General features: G+C 26.2%; 1 protein-coding gene across 1 annotated transcript in view; it reads left to right on the top strand.

Moving 5' to 3' along the window:
• The window catches only part of LOC107448575 (LHFPL tetraspan subfamily member 2a protein), a 75,035-nt gene that overhangs the window by 30,025 nt on the left and 24,846 nt on the right, over positions 1-20,164 (top strand). Inside the window, exon 2 of the mRNA XM_016063831.4 lies at positions 17,950-18,173. Coding sequence (XP_015919317.1) covers positions 17,987-18,173 — 187 coding nt within the window. The 5' untranslated portion in view covers positions 17,950-17,986. The remainder of the gene's footprint in view (positions 1-17,949; positions 18,174-20,164) is intronic.

The following is a 20,164-nucleotide window of genomic DNA, read 5'->3' as shown; positions in this document are numbered from 1 at the left end:
TATTAATAAAATAGTGCCATAAGTAACTAGGATACATAAGTAACTAGGATCAGCGTAACGAGGATATTAATGAACTAATGCCATTTGTCGGGAGGGACGCTAATTAAACTTTCAATAAAAATTTTTTTAAAAATAAAACATATCTGCAAAGGTTGCAACTAAAATACGATTTTTAAAACCCAATAAGTTTGCATTACGGATAAAATCTTTAAGACTCTTCGTTAGCAACTTTTTAATGAATTTTTTTTCAATTTATTGATTTTTTTATAGATTTAGGTATATTTTTAATAGTTTGGTATATATTAAGTACCCCACTTAATTAACCCTATTAACTATTTAACTATTCTTTTTTTTGTCCCAAATAGAAAAACGATAAGCTTTTATAAACGATATAGAACCTGAAAAAAAATCAGTTATTTAGTTTTTCTTGCTTTTGGTTTCAAAAATTCTCAAAGTATAAGCAATAATTATGACTTGATAAAAAAAATTATCGCAATTTCGGGGATATAGCATAAAGTTGAGAGAGTTTTTTTCTAAAAAAAGGAAAAATTAATTTATAATTTCATCGCAAATAGATTTTTTTTTTTGCATCCCAGAGTGCAGTAAAAAAAGTAAAGGTACTCTTATTTGTTTTATTAAATAACCTTTCCAAAAACCCTTTATTCAAGTCATAACTTACCATCTCAAAGAGCATTGTTGTTCTTTTCTTTTAAATAGCATGTTTTCTACTGTGCCAAATTTCTTTTTTTCTAAATCTTAAGCGATGAAAATTTTGTCCAACTTCTTACTAAGTTTTCTAGTTTTTTCTAAGCAAGTTCTTCAGTCTTATTCAGCTTTTGTAACTAATTTATTCAGAAGTAGATAATAAAAACAAACAGGAATTTATATACAACATTAAACTTTTCCTCACAATACACGGAAATTTAGCAAATTAAGCTGATACATCATCTCTATTTAATGACTTACCATAAGACAATGAGATAATATTCTATTTATTTTCCTGATTTAGAAAATCCATAAATGTTTTTCTCTAGTTATCCTCTTCTTCTCCTTGTTTTTCCTTACCAATATGGTTCTGGCATTTCCTCTATTGTCTAAAATTGGTCTTTGACCGTCCACAATAGAACATCTTTTTTTTCAATATGTCTCTAGCTTTTCCGTATAAATGCGTCCTTAGAGGGAAGGATATACATCAAAAGAAAAGAGCAATATAAAAAGAAAAGCACGTGGTGAGTGGTCAGAGGGTTTGAGTCAATCAATTCTGTCATTAAAAGAAGCCCGTGTCCATTGTTGACGCCAGAAGGTCACTGGGGAATTAGATTCTTGTTTGACTGGGAATCTTTGATTAGGAACAAAAGAAATGAAGGAAGAATGGCGATCAAAAAGTTCTCATGATTAGATTTTTAAAGGGAATTTATTTCATTTCAATTATTTATTTATTTATTTTAAATGAAGTTTTATGCTTACTGTAGCATCAGTTTTCGCTAATGTAGTAAAGATGCTATTGTATTGTTAGAATGAATCATCTGTTATCAATGTGCAATCAATGTTACGATCTATTCCTTCACTTGTGTAGTTATTTTTGGCAATTTTGTTAAATTTAATGCATAATTGAAGGGTTAAGGGCAATTTAATGTTATGTCATATTTTCGAATCGTTCAGGAGAGCATATTATTTTAAGGGAATTTTCCATGAAATCATCATGATTTCAAAGTAGGCAATTAGGATTTTCTGCACTGAGAAGAAAAGTATGGTCAAAATCAACAGAATATGGTAAAACTTACCGTGTTTCTGGATCTATGGGAACATCAAAAATCTCAATAAGTTTCACTGAAGCTCTTTGGTAATAGTTTTGGAGAAATTAACAATAAAAAACGGATTTATAACACATGATAAAATTTGGTAAAAGTGGTAAAAATTCGGTAATTTTATAATTATACCTTAAAGCAGGACATAAAAGCCATGATTATTTGGTAAATTTTCTTTTCAGTTTCATATTTTTTACTATATGAGTGGTAATAAGAATTATAACTTTGAAAGTGAAACTATTACCATATAAACGGAAAAATTACCAAATTAATGGTTTATACCATAAATTAAGACTTTAATAACTAGATTTTTTTACAAGAAATGTCATTACTATACAGCACGGTAATTTTACGAGAAATATTTCCCCATATTTGTATTGTTTTGTAATGTTTTGGAAACAAAACTAATGTACAGTTTAAAGAAAAGGAAAATTTTGATTTATTTCTAATTTTTCAAGTCTATAATTTGTACAATTTTTAATCTATAATAAAGAATTTGCGTAGTTTAGTAGTAGTACTAAATGACAACTTCTTTTTCCGTGTCGAGGAATTGCAATGGTTATGAGTTCATGAACAGAGCTTCGTAACTTTTGGACTAAGAGACAGAGGGACTTTTAAATGAAGTAACTGGACAAACTATGTGCAAGATATTTTGTGTGAAGTTAATCCTTATGTAATTAACATAAAAATGCCTCAATCAGAGTTTAGCAGTATGAAATGATTTTAAACTTTGACAGTGCAGCAATTCACAATCGCCAAACATGTATGGGATCAAGGAGTAAAAAATAACAATGGTCAATATTAAAATGGAAGATTTTGTGAAAACTAAAGTGTTCCTAGGTGACCGTATTTAAAAGAGAAGGATAAGCTGTTTTAATCAACAGCTTAGCATACCAACGTGATTTAATTTAATGCTCAATTTAAAATCTTAGATATTTTGAGTCACATGAAATTTATTGCTTTAAGACAATAACTGAAATGTTTAACACCATTAGGTTTCCCTGTGGAAATTTTGCTTGCTCCAAATAGCATCCATATTTTATTTACGAACAGTAAATCCGGTTGACTAGCATTAAGTGGCTTTAACCTACCAATTGATGGTGATCATATTTCAGCTATTTTCCATATGGGACCACAAATCAAGCTAACATTTGTGAATTCTGGTATTGAACATAAATGGCTCTGAGAATTATGGAAGTTAAGGCGTGTTGCTATTTTTATACTGTTGGATTTGTTGTAGTTTTGTTACTGCTTACGTTTGCGAATTTTTTAGTTAGATCGTCCTTTTTTGTCCAGATGTAAATACCTAATTTATTGAATATAATTTAGTCCTTGATTCCTATTGAGTATTTACAAAATAGGAATACTGAGGGTAAATTTCCACTTGATTTTATGTGAATCAGAAAATGTTTTTTCAATTGAAGCAATTAAGAATTAAATGAAATGATCTTTAGAAATTAATGACAATACTTCATAAAACGATAGGGTTTCAAAAACGGTCAGTCTTTATAACTAATTAATTAACGAAATTTATTTCTTAAAATCTACCTCCATGTTGAAGTGAGATTGTTTCATTTCTCCGAATGGTCATAACTTTGAAAGTGGGTATCAAACATTTTCTTAAATTGTCTTTCACGCTAGAAAATATTGCAAAATAATAATATAAAATTTCTTAGACTACGTTTTCGAAATGTTTTCATCGTTTCTACAACTCAAGCAATTTTTTTTATTACAAATTGTGTTTTTTTTCTAAAAAAGGAAACAAGAAAAAGAAAAAAAGACAAAGAAAAACTTCAGTGAAAAAATTGCATTTTTATTTTACGATTTTTTTATTAGATGCTGTAGTCTTAAGCTGATTCACTGCACGCAATCTCATTTATCATTCAGTGCATATAAGTTATGCATTTAGAATCGAAGTTATAATTGGATATCGGAATTTGTTATTTATGGTTAATGTATAAGAAAATTTTTTATTTCATTTGTAATCAATTTCGAAACTATTCTATGGTTGATAAATTTTGAAGTAATATTTACAAAATATTATAAAGTAAAATTTAGCTATTTACATTCATAATAAACTCTTGGTTTTTATTACTTTAAACGTAGTACAATTAGTTACGAGTGTGCTCTCAGAAAAATTTGCGAAATAATTGGGGTAAATTCTCAGATACTTGGAAAGTTTGATTATAATTTCCAGTTCTTCATAAAGCAACATTTTAAAAATACGAAGGGGAGAGTAATTTTGAACATATACGCAACCATATTTTCTTTTAAAATATCACGAATCGTCAATAACTTCATTATATGGAAACACACTCAAAAGACCAAATGTATTTTCGGCACCTACTCTTTATATTTTTTAAAACATTACTTATTTTGTAGTATTCATTCTCTCCAAACACTCGTAGGAAAATATTAGGGCAGTGATTCCTAAAACGTGTTCAGAGGCACCCTAGGGTTTCCGTGGAAGTATTACAGTGATTCGGAAAATTAGAATTTTTCCTTTAACAAGTAATAGTTTTTTTAGAAAATATATTGCTTAAATTAATGTATCACGTGTGGGACTAAGCCGAGGATCCACTTTAGAGTTATATATAAACAGTAAGAAACCAAAGTTGCATAAAATATCAAAAGTATGAATGTTTAATGCATATAACACAAAATTAAGAAAATTAAAAAACAAGTAACTGGTAATTTATCTCAACTTTAATTCAGATTTCCCAAACGGACTTTTGTCAAAACGGAGAAAAAAATCTGGTAGAATTACCGTACCGAATATACATTTTTGGTAAAGAAAACCACAATTCTCATATTATAAACCAAAATATTTGGTTTTTAAACCATTCATTTGATAATTTTTCCATTCATATGGTAACAGTTTATCAGAAATGTTGGTTTTCAAAACTATAGTTCTTATTACCTCTCATTTAGTAAAAAGATACAAAACTGAAAATTTAATTTAATCAAATAAATGGATTTTATGCCATGCTCTAAAGTATCGGGATAAAATTACCAAATTTTATGACATTTTATAATACCATACTTAATTGTTAGTTTTTGTCAAAATCATTACCAAAGGACTTTGGTAAAGTTTTTTGGTGTTCCCATAGAGCCATAAGCGTGCTCAATGTTACCATATTCTGATAGGCTTGACCATACATTTTTCCTCAGTGTAGTTGACAGTTTTCGATATATATTTATTTTGTGATATAATATCATTTTTTAAAAAATATAAACGAAAGTTTTCTAACAAATAAATTTAATTTATAATGCCTTTAACCTTGTTTATTGTTGTGAAAATACTTACTACATGCCAACATAAATATTTAATTTCCGCAAAATCCCCCCTAGATCTAAAACATAAGTAGTACGCGATGTGACTCTATTCTCTTGAGAAAAGTTGGGTATTTTAAGGATATAATAGAGTCTAATTCTTGCCAGCAGCAGAGTGCATAATGTATCTCAACATCTCTGCCACCCGAGAGGAAATTTTCGAGTGGATGCTTTTCTGTTTATTCTATGGAGAGTACTTCAACCCAGTATTAAGGAATCTTTATATTTTCGCAGTAAAAATATTTTATTTAAAAATAGTTGATGTCATTTAAGTATTTCTCATTGTTACCGCTACTCTTAATGTTATTTCGATTTGAATTAGTTGTAAAAATGAAACTTTCTATTTTCGCATATAAGGCTTGGAAACGATTTTAAAGAGTGTTGTAGTATAACCTACCTGTTACTTACTATGTAAATAATTATTTACCGAGTAGGTAATACCTAGCCATTAGCCTTATAGATCACGAATTCAAATTAAATCGTTAAACACTTTCAAATGACATTGTGTATGCTTGAATAAGATTTTATTTCTCAAAATGTTCATAGAATATGCATTACTGACAATATATACTTCGTAATTAAAAAACAACGATAAAAATACACTTAAAAATTTTCATTGCTCAGCATATAAGCGATACCTGTTGATAATGTATGTTTTTTAAATAAAATGATTTTAGCATTTATTTTGTTTACCTTTGTACAAGCATGATTCTGTAATTTATAATAAAATTGTAATTTTTAAATTATCCAAGAATGAAAACTAAACTGCTTTATGCATCATAATCGCTTGAAAAGTGTTCAAAAAAGTCAACATCACTTTAATTTGAAGTAAACAAGAAGTTTGTAAAATTAAAAAAAATTTGGGGGAAAATTTTTCGGGAAAATTTGTTTAGATTAAGGCCAAAGTAAGTTAATTGTTAAATTGTAAAAAGGAAGCACACACTAAATATAACTATTTTGTTTAATGTAGCATTTAAATGTACTAATGAGGAAATATTTTTGTAAATATTCCCTTAAAGAAGAGTGCATAAGCAAAGAGGTACATTTTCAATGTATACTTCATTTTTTAATATTTCAGTTAATTTTGTCATATTGAGTTAAGATAAGTCGCACAGATTTTAATCGCAACGATATTCGACAAAAAATTAATAGTGGAACTGTGATAAATAATTAAAAATTAACTGCAGAATTTGCTATTTCTTTCTATTGCTGCTTATTTTTCAAAACGATATCCAAAGAATTGTAATTCTAAGAAAAATGGAGAATTCTGAGAAATTCTGTGAGCTCTAAATTCTTCACAGAGAAATTCTAATTTTCTAAATGAAATTCATTTAATTCAAATGAAAACAAATTTTCCTTTTTCACTGATTAAAATAGTCAAGTAAAGGTGGGTTTTTTCTTGATCTTTTCATCCAGTCTTAATTATTCACGAATCATGTTATCATGAAAACATTAAAAATGATTTACTATATTCCGCTTCAAATAATAAGTGAAAAAGTTACTTAAATTAAAGGGAAAAAATATATGACGAAAACCATTTTGTTTTGATATTTTCTTTTTATATTTAAGCTTACCTATGGAGCTGATAAACCAATTTCCTTTTCTTAATAATCAATATAAATTTTATAAACTGGTTATTTTTTGTGAGTATTATGAATTAAATATTAATATGAGTATTATTTATAATTATTAAATAGTAAGATGCTACGAATTATTATCTATTTCTGCTATTCCCCGATTTTCTAAATAAGGCTAAAATTTCTTTAACAAAATACAACAGTAATTTACGATATTGCGTTAATTATTAACCATCAAAAGAGGCGTGAAATTTTGAAATAATTTCCATTCAATCCATACGCATTGCAAATACCGTGTTCGATAATATATTTCTGAGAATTTATGTTTAAATCTATTTTTTTGTGTATAAAACGTAAAATGTCTTCATATCAAAAAAATGTAAAAAAATTCTGAAAAATATCTTTTCAAAAGGTTAAAAAGCAATCTATTGTATGTAAATAACTGACGTTATTAACTTTAATTAAAAGCATCCTTGTTTGAAAGTATCCAGTAAAAACATGCATTTTACTTCCAATCTATATTAAAATACACTGAACGAATAATAACTCTCCATTCTTATTGGAAAAATAGATTGCGCAAAACATATTTCAAAAATCTTACAAATTTTCTAAACTATTATTGCACATACTGATAAACATAAATATTAATGGTATTGGAATCACTTACCTGCTCCTAAAGCAAAAAATGCTTCCTAATTTACTAATGCTATTGACTTCAGCCAAAAGTATTCTTGTTTAAAAGTACCAGATAAAATTAAGCATTTTATTTCCAATTCATAATGTAAATACACTAAACAAATAACATCTCTACTTTCTTATCAGGAAAATAAAATTAAAAATTATTCAAAACATATTTTAAAAATCTTAAAAAATTTCTAAACTATTATTACGCGGACTAAAAATCATACATTTTAAAGACATTAAAATCAATAACTTTCTCTTAAAGCGAAAAATACATTCTAATTTCGCATTTAATAACATGTCTCGAATAAAAACGAGCCTTGTCTCTTTTCAACTAAACAAAAACCAATCATCTTTTAAATTCCATGTGCAAAGGCAAAATGAAATTGATGGCATCTAGCTCCTTTAAATACAATGTTGGGTGAAATTAGTTCACTCCTTCATGTATTTATTTAGTGTTTAATTTCACACTCGTTTCATCCAATTCCTTCAAAATGAATAATGGCCTCTAAGTGACGTAATCTCAGGCTAATAATCTCTTTTGCCTCCAAAAGTGTAATAGTCTCCGTTTCATTTGCACATTTTAAGCGCCCTTTTTGACTCGCTCCAAATTACTTTATCAATATTTCACGGTTCCCTTTTTTTAAGACTATCACTTTTAGTAATAAAAAAAGAATGTGAGATAAAGGAAATTGAAATGATAGCACTTTTTAAGAAGAAAGACGGCATAAAGACGTGGATCTTAAATATTCTTTGGCATCACATCACTTTTAATTTTCCAGTCGTGTCTTTGATTTCGGTTTTTAAGTTCGGAATTCATTTAATTTGGTTCTATTATGGAACTGCGTTTTGAAGTGGAGTTTTCCTTTCTGTTATTTCTTTTTCACTTTAATGAAAATCGGAACACCATGTTTTGGCTGAAGAGCGACATAATTTATTTTATTTCAAATTTATTATACAGTTTTATGCTTTATTTTATTTTTTCATGTAAGTGCAAAATACATTTTTTTATTATATTTTGCTGGAGATAGAGTAAATTGAAACTAATAGTATCTTTCAACCTTTCAGTTATTTTAGTGTAATTATATATTATACTCATTATGTTTAGAAGGAATTCACAATTACAGGTAATTATTGATTGCATTCAGAATGACTTAACACCCCTGAAACTCGTGATAACTAAGGTTTTTAATATTTCATTTTTTATCATCTATTAAAATTTTAAAATATTGAAATTAGTCTGCTGTTGTTAAAGCTTTTTTTTAAATTCTGCATAATTGTCGATAATTGTTTACTGAGGAGTTAAAAAATTAATACAGGATATTTTTCATCGAGTTTTGAAAATTCAAATGTAGTAGAAGTATAATTTCTTTTATAAAAATACATTATACAGTTACAAGAAATTGAGAATCGTTACGTATGTTAAAATTAATAAATTTTAAGTTTTTTTTATTCGAAACTATTTGAATTATTTTCAGAACCTTAAAATTTCTCAACAATGCTAAATATTTATTTCTTTTACTCTTTTTCTTAAAATTTCGTCTTTTTTAACTTTGGTGTGTCCGACTATATCTCCCAACATTATATATATATATATATATATATATATTTATATATATATATATTTATATATATACATTTAATTGAATCCTAAGATTTTTTGAATGCAATAATTAATACAAGTTGATTAATACTTAGTTGAAATGTGGGACAGTTCTAATATTCTTGAGCTAATATTTCTAAAGACTTCAAAATTAAAATTAAATTACCTAAAAATCTTAAAAATCCCCCAAAATAGAAAAAGAAAACAAATCCCGGCCTCTCAGAAAAGGATATAAAAAAAGTCCAATCCCACAAAAAAGAAAAAAAGAAAAAGAAATGCAAATCTCTTCAAAATCTATTCATAACTGATATAAAAAGGTAAAATTGATGTTTCTAACTTAAGCAGAAAAAAAAACGCAACGTTAATTTATAACCATTTGATGAATTATGAGAAGATTTATTTCGCATATAAAAGTAAATATTTAAAAGGCAATAGCACATATCTTTCAAATTCATTCTCAGAAAATTGAAGAACACAGTTTACAGCGAAAATAAAATACACTTAACTATTTTTTTCTCTTTGGAATTAATTTGAAAGTGGTTTTCAAAATATGCACTTCAGTTGATTCGTTGGCACTTCTTTTATTTAATTTTTCTCAAATAGCTGCGAGCTTTTCGGTTAGATAATGATTTAATTTCGATTCTGAAATGCATTACTTACTCTAAATCGAAAGTATTTATTCAGCGCTTCAATGTATCAGTATTTTTACTTATTCTTAATTAGTAACACTTATAAATATCAAGCATGATTTAAAATCTAATATCGTTTTAACCAATATCCACTTTTAAGATATGTCTGTTAAGAGTTTACTAATCTTGGCCTTTCTTTCTGTTTTCTGTTTTTACTTATTATATCTTTTGTAATTTGTAATTAAACTTATTTTAATGTCACCATTTATTATTCATTTATTTAAAAATTGTTTTTGAACATTAGATACTTTATATCATTTATAAAATTCTTTTGAACTGAAAAATATTTTTACATAAAAACCATCGTAATACTTTCTGAAGTATGAACTATCATAGGAATCTCTGCAACTTCATTGAAACGAAAAACAAATAAATAATGTTCTTTTGCTATACTATCCTTTCGGTTTCTGTTTTTGTGCGATAAAAAAGTGATAAAATTGTTGAGAAATTGCAAAAATAATGATAGTAGTAACATAATTCACTTTATATTCGCAGCTAAAAGTCTTTCCAAATTTTTATTTCCGACCCTTAAGAAGAAAGTACCACGATAATAAAATGCCATTTTATTTGCTTTGCAAAAATAAAAGTGGACTTTTCTAAAACGAGAGTGATAATTTTTCGAAACCTGTCTTATATTTAAAAGCCGAAAACCGCACAAAAGTATAAACAAAAAAGAAAAAAAAAGCGAAAGTAAAACAAAAATAAAAATAGTATATTTGTTCGGTTTAATTCTAAAAGTTTAACATAAAAGAGGAATTTAATTAATTTTTATGAGATAAAAAACGCGGCTAGATAATATATATTTTTAAGTTCCACAGTAATATTTTTTTTAGTCTAGGTATTTTAAATAATAACAATGGATTTAGGAATTAAAAGAATGTTTGTTATGAAATTGCGAGTTTGCTATTGCAATATTAATATCAGATAAAACTATTTAAATCGGACATTTAATTACCTACTATAAAGTCTTCGCGATAATTTATAGTATCATAACATATAAATGTGTTACTTGGGTAAAATAAGAAAAAAAATTATGCCAGTATAATTCTTAAGCCTGATAATATATATCTTCATATTTGCTTAAAATGAACTTAATATGAACACTTAATTCTTTGACTGCATTTTTTTCATAAGATTAAAAACTTAGCAAGGAACCTTTGCAGCATATCGTTATAACCTCTTTGAAAGTTCTTTTTATAACTTCTCTGTCCACAGCTGAATTAATTTCTTTAAATTTAATTATTTAATTATGTGCCGTTTTATATTCCACACACTTTAAAAATAAGTGATTAAAAATGTTTTTCAATATAAGTAATTTAATTATTTTAGTGATTTCAACTATGTATTTTCTCACCAATAAAGAAACTGTATTTTGGAAAAATGATGTTCTTCCTGATGCATAAAGGAGAATTCCAAGCTACAATGTATTTTTTTTAAAGTAACTGAAAACAACTTTCTATTTACCTTAAATTTAAAAATAACATTTAAAACTGATTTTACCAGTCGCCACTTAAATCTTTTAAGAATGAACTAATGAGTATTAAAATGTAATGCAGTGATACTTAAGAAGTAATTAAAAATTATAACGGAATTATATTAACTTTGATTAATGCGTCAATTCATTGATAGCAACTACGTTTCCTTACTGTAAATTTATATATATATTTTCTGCAAAAATTTCAAGAAATATAAGGTTTTTATTAATAACAAGAGAATCTTTCAAGGCAAGGGTATGTAGTGTGAAATAAAATTTTGAGATATAAAGAAAACTTTATCGATGGATCTTTAAAGTACTAAATACAAGTGTGTAAGTTATTGTGTACCTGGATAATATCGCTGAATGGTTTCTAGGATAGTCCTGAAATAATTTATTCTAAATTCCTTCATTCCTCATTAGTGGACTGACTTTATTAAAGATGAATAATAACTTATAAATAATAGATAAAAAAGTCAAAATACGTAAAAAATATTCGATGTGGACTTTTAACTGGTATTTTCCAGTTCAGGAGGCTAACAGCATATACAATCTCTTTTTATAATATAGGATGAATGTTTTGGATTTTAGAAACTATTCAAGTGGCTCTAACATAAATAACAGATTTATTTGAAAATTGAATAAAGTATTAATGAACTATTCAAGAGCTATTTTTTCCTTCCAGTTGAATTATTAAGAAAAGACAAGAGGGTTAAGCACAATAAAATTTTCGACAAACATAATCATTTTTTGACAAAATTGTCTCTAAGATTCAAGTATTTGTATTTTACTTATAAAAAAAGTAGAGATTTTCTGTTCGGTAAATGTTGTTTGCAATTATGTGAGTTGGTCATGAAGGGCCTTGAAGTGTTATAGGTAAACTCTTATATCACCACTAATTTAAAATTATGAATAAAGTTTCTGACAGTGCAGAGTGAGCCAAGGCCCACCTGGCCTGCCTATGATTTTGACCATCTAACATTAGTGGTGTTAATGTTTTTCAAAATAGAAGATTTAAAATAAGGATTTAAAAACATTTTTAAATCCCCAATTAAAAAAAAACATTGATATGAAGAACAAAAAGTTTTGTTTCTTATCAGAGTTTTATGATACATAAGAGAGAATTTCCTCATTAGTCCAATTAAATTCAATGAATTTAGACAGAACATCGAGGAAAAAATCCTTATCAAAAATAAATGCATCGAACTTCATTGAAAAACGAATTTAATGTATAAAAATATTTGCAATTTAAAGTAACTTACTAGTAAAAAGCGTGTGTTAAGGTGCTTATTTCAGCACTCTTATTTATGACAATATCTTAAAAGAAAATATAATGGTTTCATTAAATGCATTATGCAATAATCATTTTTATATTTTGCATCATTTGGATATTATTATATTTTTACCCCAAATAACAATTTTTTTTGATAAAACTTGAAAACAAATTAAATTAACCATATATGTTATTTACTTTATTTCAATCGTCAGGAATAACCCAAAACTAGGAAATAAATTCCTTAAATAATACAATGTATGCATTTATATTTATTGGAAAATATTTAAAGTAGAATGCTTATTCGCCTAACCAATGTTATTCTAATCTGGACGCATTTTCCGTACATTCTGGATAATGTTCGGGAATGGAACTTATTCACGCGATTCAATTCTAATGTTCTATACGGCTGAGTGACATTTACATAAGCATAATTTAATGTTCATTTTATCGATTTTATTGATTCTTTTTATCCAAAAAAGTAACCAAATTATTGTATTCTTTAAATAAAGAATTATCTATCCAAATTTAAACATAACTTCATAATTATAATCGGAAATTAGACAAAACTTTTAATTCTGAGATAAAACGATTATATCTATCTGAAAAAGAGGATAAGTAAAGCTGTGGTATATTACAACGCTATTTTACACGTTTATAAATATATTTATTTACTAAAGGCTTAATGTTTTCAATTTGCATGATACATTTTATTTGATTCAAAAGTTGATGAAGGTGATTCTCAATCAAATTTTATGATTTGCATGATTGCATGATTCCATGTGCATTTTTTGCACGTGGAATCATGCTACAGCCACAAAGATGGCAAAATGTATTTGGACAATAATGGACAATATATGATTCAATAAAATATTTATTCACTATCAGAAAATCACCTTTCATTTTCATAAAAAAAGGTGAAATTACTTTCTGAACAACCCAATAATTGGGAAGTGCTTTGTAGTTTTTTTGTTACTTAAATGCTTGTTAGTTTCCCTCTCACAGTTGTACAGTGCGCAAAAAATAGATGGACCACTCTGAATAACTAATAATTGAATTCGAAAAAGTAGTATTTTAAAATTCGATTTCTTTGGAACTATTCGTCTACTTTTGCTCAAATTTTGTATTTTTCCACTTAAAAATTTTATTCCTTAAAATGATGTAAAAATCTTATGTCTGAAAATTCAAAATTTTTTCGACTATTATTAAATAAAATAATAAAATAATAAAAAATAATAAATATTTATGAAGTTCTATTATGCATGCAATTATCTTTGGTTAAACAGATTTTATAATTGGGTTCAAAAATTTTTCAATTCACTGAAAAAGTTCTCGAGATATGGTAAAATTCACCAAAAGTAAATTTATCGTTAAGTAGTCCAAACTTTGGACTAAACTATGACTAAACTATCAGGATTATATATCCCAGATTGCGGTTATTCTTATATTTTGAAGGTCAGAAATCTGAATCCGTTGGAGAAAAAAAGTATGTTAATTCATAGAAAGTACGTTTTTGTGCCTTATTTCATAACTTGAAACATCATCTGCACTAATTAATCACCTTATTTGAGGTCATAAAATTGAGCCCTGGAGCATGAAGATCAGATCATTAGTTTAAAAGTTATTTAGGATGGTCCATTTTTAATTTTGCTCTCTGTACATGCTGTTGATTCGATTTCCTGCTCTCTGAGTTAGACACAAGACTGCAGAAATCAAAATTTGAATGAGCCGTTGATCCTTTTTTCATGTATAGTTATAAATTAAAATAGGATCAATCTATATGAGTTTTAAACTCTTAGTTATTCTTAGTCCTTATTCTTAGTCATTATTTCTTAGTTAGTTTCAGTCCTTCATTAAAACTTTTTTTTAGCTAAGATACCGATGAAATTAAAATACTTCTATAATTACTTAAGTAAAAACTACAATATAGTAAAATTATTATTTCCTTAATTATTTTATAAAATAATTTAAATAATGAATTGCAAAATAAATGGTAAAAAGAAAAATTTATTGTTTTTTTTTTCATTTTTAATGCATTATTGAAATTTCTAAATAATATCATTTGTTAAAAAATAGTTCTATTATTTTTTTAATCTTTAGTGGTTTTTCGTTGCTTCTAATCTATGGTAATTTAAATACATTTTTTTAATTGAAACTACAAAAAAAAACTTCAATAATTTTATGATACTCTTAGTAAAAACTTTATTTTTCTAGAGATCTATCAATTGAATTTCAAAAAGTAAAATAAATTAAAAACTGTTTCGAAAAAATAATTTTAGCAATCTTACACAAAAAAGATTAAATATATAGTGTTTTTTTCATTTATAATATATTAATGAGTCCTCTCGAGCGATTCCTTGTTGTTTTTTTTAAAAAACAAGTTCAACGCTTATAAAAATCTTGCTTCTTGAAATTTAATATCTTCAACTTCGAATTCTATTTTACAAATTTTGTTCATGTTAAATGAAAACATCCGTATCCCACCAAGATTGCCAATTTATGAAAGATTTATAACCAAGACGAATTCATCCTCTCCCCGCATCTTTGGACTTAATCTCGTCCTTCTCTCTGCAAAACCAATATCTCCGAAACGCGTTCATCGAAGCAAACGTTTCATATTTTAAATCTCACTACAATGGACGCGAGAATTTATGTCATCTAGACCAGTGATAAAATGGCGGTCTGATAAAAGAACTAAAAAATAGACAGAAGTAAAGGGCGTCCAATCTTAGTAAAGCTCCTTCAGAATTTATTGCCATCTACCCAACTTTAAAATTCTCAACACTTTAAAGATGGTTGTTTATGGCCTTTATTCGAAGAGTTTTTGCGCTACAAGGATTTTTATTGTTAAGAGCGAAAAAGGATGCATGTAAAATTTTCGCGCTACTTTCTTTTCAGCTAGGGCAACTTAAAGTGACATCATAAAATCTTCAACTATAAAAGGTTCCCCACCTTTATATTTACTTTTTTTCTTAGATTTCTTGAAAGCATTTTGTTATTCATTTAAAAGCCTTTTGTTATTCGTTAATGGAAAAACGGGGCAAAAACTAAAGATTTTTTTGATTTTTTTTGCTTTGCAGCAGGCACTGATATATAAACAATAGAAAATTTTATTTAATTTAAAAATTGCAACTTAAATGCTCGTATTTACTACAAATTATTAAATCATGTTTAAATAATAGCTGTAAATGGAAAAAAGTCAAATATATAGTATCTTAAACTTTTTTGTAGTTGCTTAATTGATTGAACAATTTTAGAAAACTTTGCTGAATTGTAACTGTGATTTAAAATTTCCTTATTATTGAAAACGAAGGTTTTGAAGCAATAATAAACAGCCCATTTCCATTCTGTTAACATGCCTAAAAGTAAAAAGAATCTATTTGATATGTTTAAAAGAATTATTGAGATCATTAAGAAAGTATTTAGAATTTTATTAATTGATATATGGTAAACGAGTCTAAATTTTGTGCCTTTTATTATTAAATTCCTAAGTTCTAACTTTTCTAAAATATTTAAATTGCCAGTAATAATATGTTTATGATGTTTTTCAACAAATTCAAAATATTTCTCTTCTTGACAGTGACATTCATGATCGGATATATTAATTTTTCCTAAATTTTTGCTAATATCATTGTAATTAAATATAATAAATCTCTTGCTAGAACTACTTTTAAAGCCCTTAATTTTATTAAAATCTTCAAATAGAAACAAATATTTTTAAATTTTAAGAAAATTATGAAATTTAATCTTATAGAAAATAGGGTTTTGAAAGTTATTAACCATATACAAATTATTCAAATTTTTCTTTTTATTTGGGGAAATTTCTCATTTTTGCTCTCGATTGAAAAAAAGAATTTTAAAGTTTAAATTAATAAATGTAAGCTTAATAATAAGATATTGAAGCTTATATACAAAAATTATATACAAAATCTTTCATAGGTTTAATATTATATAATTAATAAACATTATAATATTATAATATCTATGAAAGATTTTGTTTTCTCCTTTAAGAATATTGATGTATATCAGCTTTAAGATCTTATTATTAACTTTTTTTTAATTAATTTACAGTTCAAAATTCTTTGTTCTGATCTTTTAAAAGTGAAAATGAGTAAAATTTTCCTATATAAAACGAAAAATTTAGATAATTTATCTTTCGTTATTACGCTCAAAAACATTTGATAAGAATAAATTTCATTATTATGAAAATTTAGAAGAATTTGTTTCCATTAAGAGATTTTAACATAATTCAAAGCTTTAAATATAATAAATGTCTTGGTAGAGCAATTTTAATTTTAATAATATTAGCAAAAATTTAGGGAAAATTAATATATCCAATTAGGAATGTCACTGTGAGGAAGAGAAATATATTGAATTTGTTGATAAACATCATAAACATATTATCACTGGTAATTTAAATACTTAAGAAAACTTAGAACTAAGGAATTTAATGATAAAAGGTACAAAATTTAGACCCATATACCATATATCAATTAATAAAATTCTAAAATACTTTCTTAATGATCTCAATAATATTTGTTTAAAGATATTAAATAGATTCTATTTACCTTTAGGCATGTTAACAAAATGGATATGGATTAATCATTGTTTTCACTTATCAAATAAATTCTGCAACCATTAAACAGATTGTATCTGTTAGGTACAGATTTTTTCAGTTTTGAACATGAAAAACTTAAGTATAAAAGTGGCAACAAATAATTTGATTCTTTATAATCGGTCTGAATTTCCGTCAAGTTTGGTCTCATATCAGGGTTTGACAACCATTTTTGGAATCCTTGACGCATTAACAATGGAAAAAAAAATTAAAAATCTCCGGCAATTCTTTGATTGAGAATATTAAGAAAAACTTGACAAAACATAATGGTTTTCGCTAAATCAAAAAACGTGAAAATGACAAAAAATTGAATAATTTAAAAAAAAACTCTAAATTTTTAAAATATGTTTCACCTTGTAAACCAGAGGGCTTACAGTTACCTTAATTCCAATTTTCTCTGCCTTTCTCTGCTGACAGTACCCTAACTGACGAAAAATACCTGATGCATACAAGTATTTTCTGTAGTGTTTTTATACAGGACATTTCTGTCAACGTGTTTTTTCCGTAGCATACGGATAATCTCTGGCAATTTTGCTGGCAGAAATTTCCACAATATAGCATATAACAGAATTATTTTCATAAATTTTAATCTAACAGAATTATTTTTGCAGCTAAGTTTGTTAATTTGTTTAAATTTTTGTTTTTGTTTCTAATTTGCAGTTAAGTTTGTTTATTAAGCAGTTGAGTTAATATAACAGAAATATTTTTTATAAAATAACAGAATTATTTTTGCAGTAAAATTGTCTATTATAAGTAAAAATTTTGTGTAATTTTAGTTGAACAATTTTTAGTATTTTAAATTCCTTTGAAATTACCATTATTAATTTTATGTTTCATATATTTATTTATACCATTTTATCATTTATTAATTGTACTAAAAACTATTTACTTTACAGTATGTGTTCACTTTCTAAAGATGGATGGGATTCATAAATGAAAAAAAAAATGTGCTACATGATTGTTACATCTCGAACACTACTATGGACTCTGCTAACTATGGCTACAACTTTAGCTATGGTGGCAGCTGTAATAACACCAACTTGGCTAATAGGACCTTCACGAAGACTTAGGGGAAGAAATAAAGTTACTCCTGAAGATGAAATATTCACTCCTTCCTTAGGTAAAGATATTTATCACGAGTCTTATACTAGTCATATTTTAAGCTTTGTTTAGGTGGTATGTTTAATCTTTTTTCTTAAAATTTTTTCAAAAAATAGCAAAAAGTGTTGCATTTATTTGCTTTATGAAATGATAAATAACTTCCTCATTATATTTTATTGTTCCGGGTTAATCGATTAACCTAAAGTAGTTTTTTCTTCAGAAATTTAAATTTGAAAAATAAAATTAAAACTTAATAAAGATTAGCCAGATTTTAAAGTAAAACAGAAAAACTACCTATAGTAGGATTTTTCAATTCCTACTATTAATTCACACTCTCCCTATATATATTCATATATCTTGCTCAAATTTTCAATCATTCATAAAATAATTTCTATTCACTCACTCAAGCTCAAATGCATTTTTTTAAACTTGTAGTAGATGACACTTTATGTATTCTTTTACAAAGTAATCTGAATCGGTTGTAGCACGGCTAGCTATAATATAGGGAGATAAAATGGCTGTGAAATGATTATAATATTCTATCTTCACATATATTGTTATTTATTAATTGCAATATTTAGAACTATTATTATCTACATGAAGAAAAAAATTCAGATAAAATTACCGTACTGTATGGTAATGACATTTCTAAATAAAAAAAGAAAGCATATTTCTGATAGTAAAAATATACGGTACTAAATAATACATTCGGTAGTTTTTCTGTTCATATGGTAACGGCTTACTGAAATTCTGGTATTCACAATTATAGTTCTTATTACTACACGTTTAGTAATATAAAAAATAAAAAACTGAAAAGTGAATTTTTATAGTATAAATGATTTTTTTTGCCGTGCTTTAATGTATCATGATAAATTTATCAAATTTTATCGTATATGCTTCGGTAAAAATTACCGAGGTTTTTGTTGTTTCCATGGAGCCAAAAACACAGTAAACTACCTATAGTAAGACTTTACAATTCCTACTATTAGTTCACACTCTCCCTATATATATTCATATATCTTGCTCAAATTTTCAATCTTTCATAAAATAATTTCTATTCACTCACTCAAGTTCAAATACATTTTTTTAAGCTTGTAGTAGATGACACTTTATGTATTCTTTTACAAAGTAATCTGAATCGGTTGTAGCACGGCTAGCTATAATATAGGGAGATGAAATGGCTGTGAAATGATTATAATATTCCATCTTCACATATATTGTTATTTATTAATTGCAATATTTAGAATTATTATTATCTGCATGAAGAAAAAAATTCAGATAAAATTACCGTACTGTATGGTAATGACATTTCTAAATAAAAAAAGAAAACATATTTCTGATAGTAAAAATATACGGTACTAAATAATACATTCGGTAGTTTTTCTGTTCATATGGTAACGGCTTACTGAAATTCTGGTATTCACAATTATAGTTCTTATTACTACACGTTTAGTAAAATAAAAAAAAACTGAAAAGTGAATTTTTTATAGTATAAATGATTTTTTTTGCCGTGCTTTAATGTATCATGATAAATTTACCAAATTTTATCGCATATACTTCGGTAAAAATTACCGAGGTTTTTGTTGTTTCCATAGAGCCCAAAACACAGTAAACTTCAGCATATTCCGGTAGTTTTGACCATAATTTTTTCATTGTGTAAATATTCTAAATTTTATATAAGCTTCTTACATTATTATTTTTACTTGACTTTTACAGTACTAGAAATTTACTAGGCTTTAACGGATTTTGGTATTGTTACATTTGTTTTTATATTGTAAATAATCATTTACGATGTTTACAATTTAGGTCTTAATTACTTTTCTTTTGATTAAGGTCTTGAAAACTGTTTTAAGATTCGTAAATAAAGATTGTACTGTTAACAAATTGGGATACTATTTTTATGAATATGAAAAAGCAATTCGTATAAAATATTAGTTTTGTTTACACAAATATGCACTTTAATATTTACCCTCAAACTGAAAGACATCTATCCTTTGCCACAATTTTTAT

The sequence above is a fragment of the Parasteatoda tepidariorum genome, chromosome 11, assembly GCF_982258835.1.
Source record: "Parasteatoda tepidariorum strain Cologne lab strain chromosome 11, Ptep-v5.0, whole genome shotgun sequence".
Classification (NCBI taxonomy): Eukaryota; Metazoa; Arthropoda; class Arachnida; order Araneae; family Theridiidae; genus Parasteatoda; species Parasteatoda tepidariorum.
The sequence above is the reverse complement of the archived record's forward strand: the minus strand, read 5'-3'. Positions and strand labels throughout refer to the sequence as shown.